The sequence below is a fragment of the Equus przewalskii genome, chromosome 7 (assembly GCF_037783145.1).
Source record: "Equus przewalskii isolate Varuska chromosome 7, EquPr2, whole genome shotgun sequence".
NCBI lineage: Eukaryota > Metazoa > Chordata > Mammalia > Perissodactyla > Equidae > Equus > Equus przewalskii.
In genome coordinates, this window is record NC_091837.1 from 89,125,837 (window position 1) to 89,141,589 (window position 15,753).

At 43.2% G+C, this 15,753-nt stretch overlaps 1 protein-coding gene across 5 annotated transcripts; it reads right to left on the reverse strand.

The window, feature by feature from the left end:
• Positions 1-7,341: 7,341 nt before the first annotated feature.
• Positions 7,342-15,021, reverse strand: CBLN2 (cerebellin 2 precursor). Of its 5 annotated transcripts, none has more exons than XM_070627857.1 (5): positions 14,607-15,021; positions 14,086-14,130; positions 12,437-12,948; positions 9,312-9,431; positions 7,342-9,044 (listed from the first exon to the last, which is right to left on the reverse strand). In XM_070627857.1, the coding sequence occupies exons 3-5, from the start codon at positions 12,791-12,793 to the stop codon at positions 8,847-8,849; spliced, it is 675 nt and encodes a 224-aa protein (XP_070483958.1). In that variant the 5' UTR covers positions 12,794-12,948; positions 14,086-14,130; positions 14,607-15,021; the 3' UTR covers positions 7,342-8,846. The 5 variants fall into 5 exon arrangements, with proteins under 5 accessions (XP_070483958.1, XP_070483959.1, XP_070483962.1 ...); XM_070627858.1 differs by lacking the exon at positions 14,607-15,021 and adding an exon at positions 14,355-14,556; XM_070627861.1 differs by lacking the exons at positions 14,086-14,130; positions 14,607-15,021 and adding an exon at positions 13,858-13,972.
• Between the last annotated feature and the right edge of the window lie 732 nt (positions 15,022-15,753).

A 15,753-nucleotide genomic window follows, 5' to 3' on the forward strand; every position in this document is an offset into this window, starting at 1 on the left:
TCTAAAGAGACAGCCACCTGTGTCCCTTATAAAAGATATAATATTGTTGGGAAAATTAGCTCTTTGTATTTACACATTTGAGTGTTTTGAGTTCACCTTTCCAGAGTTCTGACAAGAGAAATAAAAGAAAAAGTGTTTCCATTCTCATTTTCTTCATGGGAATGATAATTAAACATAGTGAGAGTCCAAACTTCGGTGTTTCTAATATAAAAGGGTCAGTAAATTTACAGCAGCTGTTGCAATATGTCTCTTATGATTACATTCAAGTGGTTTTTATGCTTTCAGAGTGCAGATCTAAATTGTCCTTTTTTAAAATAGTGCATTTTATTGAAGTAACTGTGATGCAAATACTTATGATTAATCATGGTATATATAGATTTCTTATTTCCCAAGAGATTCTGAGATGTGGTATAATATCATAGTTTAGAGACTAGGTTCTGAAGTTGGAAAGTCCAAGACTGGAATCCTACCTCTGCAAGTTATATTTACTATGAGATCTTGACCACATAATTTAATCACTTTGTATTCTCATCACCTGTAAAATGGTAATAATGACAGTGTCTACTTTGTAGGGTTATCATGATTAAATGGAGAGATAATGGTAAGGCACTCAACACAGTGCCTCACACGCACAAAGGGTTGATATTTTAAGGTTTATCATCAACAGCAAGGGCAGTATCATTCTTCCAATACAATTCCTGCATCTGCAATTTTTTCCCATAAATACGAAGGAAGGACTCCATTTTGTGCTTGCACCGTTATCTTCATATTATAGCTTTAACAAATGGGCCCTTTAAGCATTATGGGGGGAAAGAAATTTGGGAGGCCATTCCGCTCATCCTTTTGTAAAACTCAATTTGTTTGTGGTTAGGTGTCAAAGATGGTTGAAATATGAACAATGGAGATGAGAAGTAATTTCTTGACCTCAAAATATCAAGAAATCTTTGTGAAGTTTTCAAATTATACAATTATGTCAATGTGCATTTAGCAAAAATAAAGCCACATCTTTGCCTTTCTATAACTTGATGTAAGGGAATTCCCAGAGGCCTGTCTCTGGAGCTTTTTTGCATACTAATTATTCGATGGCTTAAATCACAGCAGCAGCACCATCTATTGGGGAGTTTTTCCTGAAACAAATGTTTCTGCAATTCTGGAAGAAAATATAACAAAATAAATTTAGGTTCATTTCAAATCTCTATTAAGATAAAAAGAAAAGGTTATTTTCATAAGTAACTTCTTCTAACGAACATACTCAGGAATAGGTAAGAATCGTAAGTAAAAATTGCATGACATTCAGTGTTTGGTGCAGTATGCTTTGAGACATGAAAAAAGGAAAAATTAAATATCAAAAGTAATAGGGCTTAAGGGAGAATACGTCTTGGCTAATTATCGCAGTCTGATGCATGCATGCCTTTTGCCTGCTAATGACGGGGGAGATGTGGCAATTTCCTTTAAAAATCCAGCCCCTTGTCATTCTCTTGTACCAAGGTAATTCAGCTGCAATGGAGGAAGAGCAGATTAGGCAGCGATCCACTGATCATAACTTTCTGTTGGATTTATAGCACCAGATGGCTTAATTATTCTCAACAGTTCTCAATCTCTGTCTCTCAGGGAGACCAGATGCAATTTCTACCTTCTGGTGAAATAGATTTCTAAGATTGAATACAAGAAATAAAATATGAAACATAGACCATATAATTGAAATAAAAAGTTAACAGAAGTGAATCTACGTACTCAAGCAAAGGTACCTGGGTCCATCACCTCCCTCTTATATGAAAGCAAGTTTTCAGGGATAGGACAGCTACAGGCACAGGGAAGGCATTGGACAGTAGGTAAGTATGGACTATAAATATCTGTCTACATTGCACCTTCTCACACACACTAACACACATATGTGTGTGACTGTGTAGATAAAACATACACAATTCATGCTTTCTACCAGTGCCGTTTAGTCTCAAATTTACCTTTCATCTTTCCTTAAGTTATATCTTTATTCATTAAGTTAACATCTTGTAAAATATGCCCAAGTGCCAGGTATGGTTCCCCATCCAGCTCTGTTTAGGATGGACTTCACATCATGCCTTATTTGCATCTTGCTTTGTATCTGTCTTCTAATGATTTCAGTAATTCTAGCACGCCTTCCGTCTTCCCAAGTAATTCACCACACAAGGCAAGCAAAAGCACAACCGTGAAAAGGACTGTCTGTTGTGGTTAAACCTGGAAATTCCCTGCACCTGTCCCCATGCTACTTTTTACTTCCAAGGTTAGTTCTTGAACTTTAGTCTGTCATTCGTCTGTCAAATATCCAACCACATTCAGCGTGGGGAGAGAGGTAATGGGGGGACCTCTTACTGATATTCAGTGTTCATTGTCAACACCAAAATAACATTGTCCTCTTCACATGTGAAAAATATAAATTACATTATTCACTTTAGTAAAAATGCATTCAAATTTATAACATCCCTCCACACCCACCCCAGCCCACCTCCTCACCATCAGTTTGACTGGATATCCTCCAGGCTACTTTTGAACACTATTTTTAAGGACTAGAAGCTCTTGGCACACACTGAGTGCCTCTTTATTTTTCTATCATCATCCCTAAACACTCTGTCTGGCCACGAGGCATCAATCCGTAAATGTGAAATGAAAAGGAAATAGCTACACCTTGATCCCAAAAGGATAGATAATTTTTTATAAGTAATATAATTGCTTTCTCCACTGACAGTTTACAATTCCACAACAAAAGTATGCTATGACATCCCCACGTGGTACTTGAGAACATGAAAAAAGACAGTATCACATTTTCATGTCCTAAATTTGGTTACCCATGATAGACTTCTCTCTGGAAATAGACTATTTATGATCAAATATTTACATGATTGTAAAAAAAAAATTAGCAATTTAAAGATAAATATTAATTTTAATGTTACTTTTCAAGCTGGTAGGAATCTTTAAGATCCATGTAAAAATACTGCATATGAGGGGAGACTCAGTGGCATAGTGGTTAAGTTTGCATGTTCCACCTCCACAGCCTGGGGTTCTGGATCCCAAATACGGACCTACACACCGCTCATAAAGCCATACTGTGGCAGAGTGTCCCACATATAAAATAAAGGAAGATTGGCACAGATGTTAGCTCCGTGACAATCTTCCTCAAGCAAAAAGAGGAAGATTGGCAACAGAAAAAAAATTGCAAATGAGGGGTTTTAGTAATAAGCAGAATTTGCCCAGTTTTTCCAGTTAATTTAGTTATACTTTAGTTATTATTCTTATTGTAAGTCAGTGCCATAATAACAATGCACCTAGCATCACAATAAGTGTTGACTTATAGTACAAAGGCAAGGAAATATTAGGATGCTCGAGATCCTACCGGACTTTGAAAGCATAAGAGATTGCTATAAGTATTTTTAAATGAATAAAGTAAGAGTCAAGCAAAATACTTAGGAGTTACTCATTCTGATGATTGCCAATATTTAACTCAAACAATGATTTTTTGCCACCTGAAATGAATTCAAAAGAAGAAATCGGCATTCCTGAAGAATGTGAGGGAACAATAATAAAAGGTAAGGCATTACTAGTCAGGTTGCAAGACCGGCAGGGGCTCGTTAATAAGTAGCTTCCATTCTGTCAGGACAGCTCCAGTGAAAGAAGCATCCTAACCCTGGGGAGTCCTGCTGCAGGCATTAGGAAGAGGGAATGAAGATTTCTTTTCCAAATTAAGTTGTCAAGGAGCTCATTTACGCTACACAGTGAGTGTATATGGGCGAGCTGATGAAGATGATGATTTATGATGCTATAGACACTTAGGTGATTTCGGTGATGGAAATCCACAGCAAAATCCACTTAGGAAGATAAAACAGAGCTCCTATTAGCTATAGGAGGTAAAACCACGTGGCTTTTGCCTTTACAAATTTCAAGTTACCCTACTGGGTTTGGGAATGGAAAGAAAGCTCATTTACTCGGAATTCTTGTTTTAGTATAACGTTATTATATATACTTATACACGTGCCATTTTTTAAAAAGTTTATATTCGCTGGATCCACTTTAAAGGAATTTTGACAAACCCTTTTTTTCCCCTCTTTTGAGGAGGTAGGTGAGGACTGAATCTGACTAATCTCCTCATGAGCAGCTATGTTACAAATTGACGTTTAAAATATCTAAATGTGAATGAATTGTAGGCCTCCGTCTGCAAATGCAGTAAATATACTTTTTGGTGAAATCTATAGGCAAAACATATGTTTTAAGAAGCTAAGCAAGTACATAAATAGACTTGACTAATGAACGCGGCCATCATCAATTACCGTCTTCACAGTGTATCATAGAAAAATAAAGATTAAGAGCACAAATTACGTAAAATGATAAGACCAAAATGGAAATTGTATTTTAACTTACTTCAGTGTATTTGATGTGCTTGCTCCTTAAATGCCAAGAAAATTAATTTTAAGAATCTCATGAGAATTTATAGGCTCTGATCTTAAATTTTAAAATGCTCACAATATTCATTTTAGTAGCAAAGTGCCAGCTTGAGAAATGAGTCTCAGTGACAAGTAAATTTCTACATAAGCAAGGTAAAAGGACAAAACCCCATTGCAGTCCTATGATTAATCTAGTTTTACATGTTTTACAAGTACTGTTACAGAGTGATCAGTAAACCCTCTAGAGTGATACAATATAACCTGCTTCTGTGAGTTACATCCTTCATTTCCACCATCTTAAATATAATGTAACAGAGCCTTTCATTCATGTGCTTCTATGTATTAGGTTATTATATATTTCCTATGCTGTAGAAATATGAGCATTAGCTATTTATTCTCAGCAACATTATCTTACTGCAATATTTATTTCTTTATAAAAGATTGCAAAATTATGGGGACACAAATTGACAGAACGTTCTTTGCTTCTTTTGCTATATAGGAGGCATGCTGGAGCAACCTTTGGCTTACATAAAGTGATTCATCAAATTTTCCTCTAACGTATTTCTGGATTCCAGGAGAATGTGGCCAATCCATGTATTTTATATAACTATGATAAAAATCAGGTGTTTATGTTCATGTATTTACAGGCAAATGAGAAACATGTAATGGTTACTACACATGTGACTTGATAGCAATTTTCCTGCTAAGATATCAAGGAAATACTACAAATAAAATTAAGGATTCAGCCAAGATTTTAGTTTGTTTTGCATATCTTTTATAACTCTCCTGATGCTTGATAAAACTAGATTCAGCTAAAAAAAGTTTTTCTAAACAAGTAAATCTATGTACTCTCTACAGGATTCCATGGGTTTTCATGTCATTATTCAATAGGCTTTTATCACCTGTGCTCTGAGCAGCCATGTCAGGCACAAACTTTAAAAACATGAATACATAAATCAAAAGTTTTAGGATGCAAAAAGGCTCAGGAATTACAGATGGTAAACACAGTTTCTCAGGACTTAGAGTTGAAACATCATGGTTGTGATTCAAATTAGAATATATTTTAAGTTAAAAAAATAGTACCGTTTTAAAAACATTTACAGTTTGGTAGGATTAACATGTATCAGCTAGAGAAACTTACTATTGTAATGCCATAATATCAGTACCTCATTTTTTACTTGTGTTAAAAATGTTACAGTCATATATTTTTATAAAATGTTGGTATTACAGCCTGGAACAGAAAGCTGAGCTTGAGCCATGTAGGATAACAAATAACATAACTGAGAATTAAGTTAGTATGAAAATGTATAAATTTTGATATGTTCATATTACCAGCATTCTTAAAAGTCAAATTATGCTTAAATATAATGCTACAATTTTAATACATTGTTTGAGAATATGGAAATTTATTTTTACATAAAAGTATCCTCCTGTCAGATGTTCATTTGAAATATTTTTTATAAATTACATTTTGAAAAATTTGATTTTCCAGAAACACCCTCCCTCCATATGATGTCTCTTGTTATCAGGGCACGTTAAAGTTCTGACACTTCAGTGTGATCCTCACAGTTGTCTTGTGAGTTGCGTAGAAGGTGAAGGAGTTATTGTCCTCTCTCTACAGATGGGAAGATTGAGGCTCAGAGATAAGGCTGCTCAAATAGGGCTGAAAATACTACAGATGTCTCTTTTTTTTTCCCAATTAAAAGAAAGTATATTCCAAATTTCGATCTGACCTACATATTTTTATAGACCATACACAGGAGCTTCATCTCCCCCAAAGATCCTTAGCCATACAGAACCTTAGCAGATATGGCCATGGGTGATAAACAAGTTCAGAAACACTAATGTCATGGTTTCTTCCCAATGTAGTCTTTGGCATCTGTCTCAAAAAAAAAAAAAAAAAAAAAAAAATAGCAGTGGAATAAACAGGATGAAGCTTTTGTTCCTAATATCAAATAAACTCCTGAAGTATATTTATTTTTAGATTGGTCAACTCAGTAACAGTTATTAGACAGTGTAACCAAATGACAATCTATACGTAATAAAGTTGCTAATACAAATATGTGTATTACATATTAGTAAGCAATAAAAATAACAAGTACTCATATATCATTCAACCTCTGAAGTATTATATTGTCTCCTAATGAGGTTTGCTGTTTTTTTTTAAATTGAACAGAAGGTTAAGGAAATGAGTAAAAGAGGACTAAGTAACTAAAGAGCAATAAAACACAGAGAAAAGTATTAGCTGGCATCCTGCTGTGTACATTATCTGCATCAATAACCAACGCCTTTGATAGAAGTATGTGTCCTAAACACAGAGGCAAAATACATGCCTTTGGTTGATGTTTCTTGATTTCTTTCCCCCTCACAAAATGTAACAGCATTTTAATTCAAATTGAATTCTGCATCCTATTATTCTCTTCACCTAAGGCCAGTAAAACTTGGGCTCTTATTCAGGCGACATTTTTTCATTTATAAAATCTCCACTGTATTTCTTATTTGAAAATGGAGCCCAATGCTTCCCTATCCTCACACACATCTTAGAAACACCTGATGCTATCTTCAAATGTCAGTTTCTTCTATATCTGTGTTGCCTGATTGAAATTTGAATTGGAACTTGTGCCACATCAATGATTACATGTGATAAAAGCAGACTGCCTATCCATACAGCCTTTTTGATAGCCTTTTCACATTATCTCCCCCAAAATCTTCCTGTGTGAAAAATACGTATGGATAAATTGAAATGTATACAAATGTGCAATTTCCACCTAGACCCACAGTAAGATCTGCATGTGGGGTTGTGTGTCTGTGTGTTTTTTAAACAGGCTCAGCATGCATTTACTTTCCCCAAGTCCGTGATGCTTGGCCTTTACTTACATGCATTTTGAGAGCTGGGAGACGGTGTGGAGGGAGATAGAGCAAGCCAGACATCAAAACCATTTATTCTGAATCTTAAATTATGACTTTTTATCATCAATATTTTGGTTACATTGTTACACAACGGACAAATTAACATCCATTTTGAGGTCTCTTCTTTGATTGCTTTGGGATTAGTGACATTTCCTTGGCATACGAATCCTGCACGCATCAACTCTCAGCTGTATTTTAATAATATTGTTGTACAAGGTGCAAAACAAGAAGGACTTGTAAAAGTGCTCCTAGGATGCCTCTGCCAATACCTTCAACCACATGATATCCAGGTGGCTGCCCCCCAGGGGCTCACAGGGGTGTGTCAGTCAACACACCTCTTTCCTTGGGAGATCAGAAGAGGATGCTGAGGGAGAGTTAGCTGATCCTGCTGCCTTTGAAGGCCCGATCCTGGTGTGCTCACACAGAGGTGAATCCAAATAAATGAAAACACACCACTGGGAAGACCCAGGTAGACTTGGAGAAGAAACTACATCTTTAGGAGACTTGGCCATTACAGCTTCCGTTCTCATCTTACATGATTCAGGCCCCCAGGAACATCAGGTTCTTAAAGTATTCCAGAGTGTAAATTAAAAAAGAAAAAAAAATCCAAGTTGTTAGTTCTAAAGGTGCCTCTGAGAGCATCTCTTTCAAAGAATAAGCAGAATTGTCCATCTGTCATTTTTACTTTGATACACAGGTGCCTTTTGTTTGGTTTGGCCTCATCCAGAACAAAATATACAGGTATTTTTTGTTTTGTTTTGTTTGGTCTCATCCAGGAATTCAACATACATTTTCTCTCTGCCACCCCAACACAAAAAATAAAAATGGGGGTGAGGAGACAGAGCTGAGTGTGGAAAGAATAGCAAAGCTTTTTGAGGGGAAAAAAAAAAGCACATACACAAACAATACAAAACAAAAGTCGCAGTCCATTCGTGCAAAATTTGCTTCTCTGGATAAAGCACTTCTTGACAGGTTCACAATGCCCCCTTCTCCCTCCCGAGTCCGCCCCATCCCCCCGGGGGAAAAATACAGAACGAAAGTGAAGCCATTCTTTCCCTTAAGGCCGAACAGACACACAGAGAACACATTTCAAGGACCAGCTGGTGGGCAGTGATTTGCAGGACTCTTGCTCTGAGCCCAGAACACAACCTGCGGTCCATCCAGGAGTCAGCGACACTCCTCACGCGGGGCAGCAAAAAGCATACGAACAAAAGAAGAAAAGGCAGTGGTCCCAACAAGAAAATCCGATATTGACTTTACAATCACAGGTACAAATTGCTCAAATCGATAATTTCATTTCTCCTTAAGACCTTGTAGTCTAAAACTAATTAGAGGCCAGGTTCCCGAGGAATGGTCAATATTCAAAGAAAATACTGGAGCTTTAGAAGGAAATCATTCTTCTACCGCGACAGTCTGACGGAGGTCGGAAACAAGTTGTCCTATTCTGGCAAGTTCAGGGTGTTAGGAAGGGCGGATACTGGGTCCAGATCTCAACTTCCCACCATCCAGGGGGCTCTGCATTTATAGAGGAAAAACCAAGAAGCCCGAGAACGTGGAGTATTTCCAGCCCCCCATGAGGTTGCCCCTCTCCAGCTTGAGGTGAACTTTGTCCTCTCTTTCCATCAGCAGCAGGACGCCATTGCTGGCAGCTTCCCTGGTAACATCCTGGTCTCCTGCGAATGCTGAGATCACCGGGTAGCCGTTCTGCATTAAACTGACCTACGAGGCAGAGGGGAAAGCTCAGCAGACCATGAAGGACCCCATTTCCACACACCTGTTCTTTTCTCCCTGCACATCCCCATCCTCTCCACAGAGCCCAAACCAAGGGCCAGACCCAGGGACTCAGCTGGTTCCAAGCCCCAGGCCCCTGGTCAGCCCTGCTGCCTGGTTCATCCAGCCTCACAGACAGGGTGAAAGGGGCTGCAGCAATCAGGGACTGTTAAACCCAAAGCTAAAAGGGTCCAGGCAGTTTTCAAAGCTACCCACCTGGATGGTTTGCCTGTTGTACACTTTGACCACGTGGAAGCTGAAGCTATAGATCCCTTTTCTTGGTGCTACAAATATACTGGAGGCAAGATCGAAATGGTTGCCAATATTTACTAAGACCTGAAAAACAAGAGGGAATACGGCACAAACCTAGCAAGCCCCTCCTCAGCATATGCTTTAAACAGACTCCCATAACCACTGACACTGGCTCCTCTGAGCTGCAGGGCAGCAGGCAGCACCAACTCAGCGCCCCAAGGCTGCCCCAGGGAGGAGGCGGAGCTGGAGTGAAAACATCCTACAGCGGGAATTGATTTCAAAAGTATTCTAATGGATTATAATTCATAAAGGTATTTTTTAAAGTATATTTTATTCATGAATTGAGAAAGTGGATGCAAATTTTGTATGTTGGGGGCAGGGCAGAGAAAGAGAACAGAATGGAAAGAATGGAAAACAATCAGGTCAGTAAATGAACTGCACATCGAGTCTGTTCAGAGATTGGTGGGGTTTGGGGACGTCAGCATGGAGCGTGCCATACTGAATGGGTAGAGAAAGGGCTATAGAGGAAGTGGCCCATTAACTAGGATAGCTTCCATGGGATCAAGCTGGCGACCTCACTTCGCGGACTCCATGAGAGAATGGAGTGTGCAAGGTTTTTGTCTCCATGCTTCCCAGCCTCTGGCACACTCCCTGGCAGCATATATTAGGAGCTCAATAACGGCTGCAATAAACGTTGGCTGTGCCTGTTCCCCCTCACTTTCCTCTGAGCAACATGCTTGCTCCCTCAGCTGAGCTATGATGTCATGCAAATAAGCTTGATCAATAACGAGAGAGTCAAAACAGCCCCTTGGACATCCTTAGCTCAAACTACGGGAATTCCACAAGATGCAAGAATAATGACAAAATCAGCCACAGGACACAAGAGCACATGACCCTGCAGACGGCTGTTCTCAAATAAAAGGGGGATAAGAATGCTACAATGTCAAAAGCAGAACTTGAAGAGGGGAGGGCCCCCATTATGACCCAATTCCTTTGCAGATGTTCAAGACAGACTCTTGCCACTGTGTCTGGATTCTGTCCCAATACCGACTCACATATAAATGCACAACTCAATTAAAATAATAAAACGGCTTGCCTGGTGTTAGCTTTTAAAACAAACAGCCAGCAACAACAACAAAACCCAAGACTGAAGATCCTGTCATCTGTTCAGAAAGTAAATTTGCAACTGAGTACCTTTTGCTGCTATTTCTTACACACTCATTATAGATGAATAACATGCAATTCCCAAAGCAATGCGCCTTGCTGCCAAGGACAACTGCTGCAAGGACTTGGGGAATAAGCCCGCACCAGCTTCTTCAAGGGAGCTCCGAGTACCACTTCAGCCCCCACTGCAGGGCACACACAGCCACTCAGGGCTCTATTGTTAAAGACGACATGCTTCAGGATGCCTGTTCCGGGTCTCTCCAAGGCTCTGCTCTCACTCTGCCTTACAAGGCTTTAAACAAGAATGAAGGATTCTCCAGTCAGCCCTTGGACTGCTTCTTCCAACTCAACTACCTCAACTCTTTCACTTCAATTTTAAATTCAGGAAACTGGTAAATTCAGGGCCCTGCTGTAGCTGAAAGAACACCCAGCCAGCCCCAGAAAAGTAGGTCTCAGTTACTCCCTAACGGGGGAACCAGGGAAACATCATTTAACCTGCTCTGGCACAGTTTCCCCATCTATAAAATCAGAATCCTACTATGCTTATCCTGCCTGATGTCACAGAGTTTTCTCGACACTCAGATGAAATGATGGATTTAAAAATGCTGTGAAAACTATTTGTAGAATGCCAGAAGGTGAATAATAATAATAACACAAAAAAAGAGCTTATTCATAAAGTAAATAGTTACCTAATGCCTATTTCATTGTTGTCCGCTTTATTTGGACTTAATTAAAATAAGCACTTTTATGTCTTGTAAAAAAATGAAGATTAAAGAGAGACTCCTCCCAAATAACCCCAAAACTTCAAATATATAATTGTTAACAAGGATTTAAATAAATGAATACACTGGCCTAAAAAGAGTCAACAGTGTGTGTAGGTTTGTCACTACTTGTCACACTACTGTGTGAGAGTTGGTTAACAGAGAGAAGATAACTCAGTTAAGGGTCCACTAAGCCCAGTACTCCATTCTGTGGTAAGCATTTTGGCAAAAGGAAGGGACTGATGAGTTAATGTTTAGAAACCACTATAATGTTTTCAATTTGTTTCTGAAAACAACAGAAACCAAGGGAGGGGGGTGGGGAGACACAAGAGGAAGGCCTCTCTCTAATCCTGAGCAGAAATAACCCAGAGAAGGATTGCCAAGGCCTGATCATATCGCTGACCCTTCTGCTTTGAAGCAAGTGGAAGAAGAGAAGTGGCTCAGGGCAACTTGTTACTGATCTTTATTTTGTTTTGTATTTATATAACCACACTATATATTATATTGATATATTGCATATATTGTATTGGTATACTGTGTTGTATATACTGTGTTTACTATATATTCCATTTATATAACCATACTATTTTGTTTTGTCCTTATATAACCATCCCTGCCATTTCTCCCACACTCTTCTCCACTTATTTTTCTTGAAGATAACCATCCTCTCCCCAGTCCATTCTAAAATAAGCAAGGGGTATATATTTTCTGAGCGTTGTCTGAGACCGTAGGAGAAACCCTTCCTGAGCATGGAGAGTTTTAAAGGCACTGCCTCCGTAAGTTGACCACCGGGGTGACTGAAGCCCATTCACCACAAATGACACCCCCACCCCAGCGAAAAGTACAACGTGCAGTTTCCTTTGGGGAAATACATTTCAGACCTCTTAGTTTTACGGGACTCTTAGAAAGCGTAGGCAGCTTTACGAAACTCTCAGTCATCCAAGTGCCAACTGAGCTGATAGCTATAAAAAAAGCTACAATGTGGAAAAGGGAAATGCGAAGGAGGGCTTACTAAAAAAGGAAAAGGGAGAAGGGTAGGGCAGGGCAGAGAGGAGGAGGCAGGCCGGAACTCCATGTCTAGGACGCCAGAACCCCAGCCCGCGCGCCCAGGCCCCCGCTCTCTGCACCCCGGCGGGAGGCGAGGCGGCAGGCCGGCCGGCTGACCTGGTCGAAGTAGATGGTCATGGTGCGGTTGCTCATCTCGGAGGGCTCGTGGTTGGTGCTCCGCGTGGCGGAGAAGGCCACCTTGGCGCTGCCGGAGCGCACGGAGATGCCCAGGGAGGAGGTGACGGCGCCGTCCGCCGACGGGCTGGAGTCACACACCACCAGGCACTTGCCCTCCAGCACGATGGGCTCCGTGTCGTTCTGCGCCCGCACCGGGCAGCCGGCGGGCAGCAGCAGCAACAGCAGGGCCAGCGCCGCCCCCAGGCAGGAGCCGCAGCCGGCCGGCTCGCGCAGCGCCCCCCGGCGCCCGGGCATGGTCAGCGGCGGCCCGCGGGGGCCCCGGCCGGGCGCCGGCATCCGGGCTAGGGGGCGGCGCGCGGGGGCGGAGGCGGGCAGGAGCAGGAGGAGCGCAGGAGGAGGCGCTCAGGGTCGGGGGTTGCCTCCTCTGGCCTCGGTCCCCTGTTCTGATGGTCAAGGCCAGGGTCGTCCTCAGAAGAAAGGCGTCAGCGGACCTGTCAGGGCAAAGAACCCAAACCCTTAGACTGGGAGGTGAAGCTGTGGGAAGAGGGGACCTGGGGAGCAGGTGCCTGCAGCACTCGGGCCCCCTACCTGGAGGCCACCCTTGTAGTCCCCCGCACAGCCACCACCTCCCGGATTGGCACAAGTCCGGAGAAACGCCCGGGCGCACTGGGCAGGGCATGCCTGAAGGCTCCCTGGCGGCGCGCGCCGGGGTGCCCACGGATTGTGCAGGGAGTCAACGCTAAAACAGGGTCGGGGACTCTCAGAGACCCCGTCAACGCCACCCCTAGGCCCATTCAGCCCAAGGCGGGGGAGGACTCAAGACGCTGGCAAAGGAAAAAAAATCCACTAATGCTTTATCGCCTTCATTTCAGCCGCATTTTCTTGAAAGCCACACCAAGAAAGCTTCTTCCTTTCTCTGCTTTCCCTTACATCCTCTATTTTTCCATCCTGGAGGTTTTATTTAAAAACAAACAAACAAACAGTCCACTTGGTGAAGATCTTATCCATTTTCCACCCAAAGAGCAAAATCCCCAGGAAGCTCCTTAGGGTGAATAAGATTAAGAGGGGACAAAAATAGAAGAGATAGAGACCCTAAAATCAAACACCCACTTCCAAAGTCCCCGCAGCCAGCGTGCCCTTTTGGAGAAGCCCCTCGGATCCCTCTCTCTGGCGCAGGACCAGAGGATTCCAACGACGGGAACCCCAAGCTTGGCTGATGGTGCAGCTTTTGTCTCTAGACTCGGGCTCCCTCCGCCCTGGCTGGGAGGCAGCCCTGTAGCTTTCTGCTAACTTACGCGCCCGTTGGCACTTCTACTTGGCCCTCTCTTCTCCCACCAAACTAGACAGGTCATTTCAACATCCAGCCGAAAAACAAAAAGCAAAGAAGCCTCTCCCCTCACCGCCCACAGCTTCGGAACAACTCCTCCAATAGTCTTTCTAAGAAGAGAGAAGTTGTTTCTCCATGAGTATCCTCTCCTCAGCCCCAGTACAAAACGATTTCGATATTCTCTCTCTGTCGCGCTCGCTCTCGCCGCCCAGACCGCAGGCTCGCCAGGGTCCCGGTTAAAATAAATGCATGACTGCAATTAACGCGCACGGAGCCGAGGGCAGGGTCGGGGCTGGGTTACCTGGAACATCCATGATGAAGGAGCGCTGCTGTCCACGAAGTTGTTCTGCTTAGAGAAGACAAGCCGGAGCTGGCGGGAGGAGACACCGAGCACGACCCTGCTCCCCGCGCGTGGCCAATAACCGCGCCGCCCCGCCCTGTCCCTTTCCCGCGCCGGCCCGCGCCGGCTCTGGGTACGCCCCGCGCCCCGCACCCGTGTGCACCGCGCCGCGCCTCGGCCCCGCACGCCCCGCGCCCTGCACAGCGTACGACCCCGCTTCGCGCCCGTACGTTTTTGGCACCGCACCCGGGCCGGATCTGCACCGCACCCGGGCCTGCAGCCTCGGAGGGCCCCTCGCGCCCAACTCGCCCTCAGCGCGCCTCGCTCTCGGGCCCCCCAGTCCCCGCCTCTCGTCCAGTCTCCGGACAGCACAGCCAAGTGCAGCGAACGCCCTGAGGACTCCGGGCACTGGCCCCTCCCGGGCTCCGCACCAGCTCCCAGCACCCCCGCCGCACCCTGCACCGCCCAGGTCCGACTCTCACCCAAAACCCAGAGCGAAATCCTCCCAGATGCCTCTTTTTAAAATTAGGCACCCTCAAAAGCACCGGTCGCGCCTCTTCTTTTCGATTCTTTCTTTTCGTTTCCAAATCCCCTCCAAGTCTTAATCCTGAATAGCGTGACCACTTTCATAATTAGGGGGTAAAACAGTGTTCTTGGAGAAAAAAAAAAAAAAAAAGGACTGGGATGGAGAGAAAAAGCTTGGGATTTTTAATGGTTTACAGGCTGCGGTTCCGGAATCTCCAGTTTGGGAAATGTCAGGTTTTGGCAGGGATTAAAGAGGCGCCTCCACCTGGGTTTCTGTGTCTGCTCCTCTGAACCTCGGAGCTCGCGGAGCGCGTTGGCACTCGCGCTTATTTATTAAAACGGCTGCTCCGAGCTCTAACGACCTGGGGAGACGCACCGGGTTTCCGAGATGCGCCCAGAGCGCGAGCGAGAAGCGCAAGCACGGACGTGGGGCGCCACCTACGGGCGCTGGGGCCTCCCTGCCTCAGGCTGCGGGCTCCGGCAGGAGAGGGGGCGTCTTAGGGACAAGGATGAGGTTTGCTGATGGTCTTCTTTGACCCCCAAAAAGCAGTCCCGGCCTCTGAAAGAATATGACAACAATAAACGCTCTTTCCAGTGTCCTTCAATACCCTTGCCCCTGACAAAACGAAACAGCTGTCTTGAGTTTGCAGATCTTTACTGCTGTAACAACTCTGCAGTCAGGTTACCAATGGTTATTGTCTGCAAAACCCTTGCATGGACGCCTGGGCTGCGTAGTCCATGCCTCCCTTAAACAAAGTATATTTAAATATGCACCCTCTTTATAACTTGACTTTTAAAAACATAGTTTAGATAAATACTTAGTCCTTTGATTTGCGTAGCATGCTTTACTGATAGCTGATCAAAAGTGAACCGAAGTCGGCCAATGCTATTAGTAAGAACAGATCGAAAGTACTTTTTATTGTTCTAGACTTCACACTCAACTCTCTTTCTTTCAAAGATTTCAGCCCGTGTCCTGGTCCCGTGCTACAACGTGAGTCTTTTTAGGTAGGGGGTTTTCAAGGCCTTATTTCCCATAAGCTCTCACTTGGCTCTTTTCCCTGTTTAAAACTGCCGAGGCCTCATCTCGGAGGACTGAAGATGAAA

Excerpts from the sequence above, each read along its gene's own strand:
- CBLN2 (XM_070627857.1), bottom strand. The coding sequence starts at position 12,793 with ATGCCGGCGCCCGGCCGGGGCCCCCGCGGGCCGCCGCTGACCATGCCC. Across the intron at positions 9,432-12,436 it reads TGACCATCTACTTCGACCAG|GTCTTAGTAAATATTGGCAA; the intron begins GTCAGCCGGCCG and ends CTTGTTTTTCAG. Across the intron at positions 9,045-9,311 it reads ACAACAGGCAAACCATCCAG|GTCAGTTTAATGCAGAACGG; the intron begins GTGGGTAGCTTT and ends TCTGCCTCGTAG.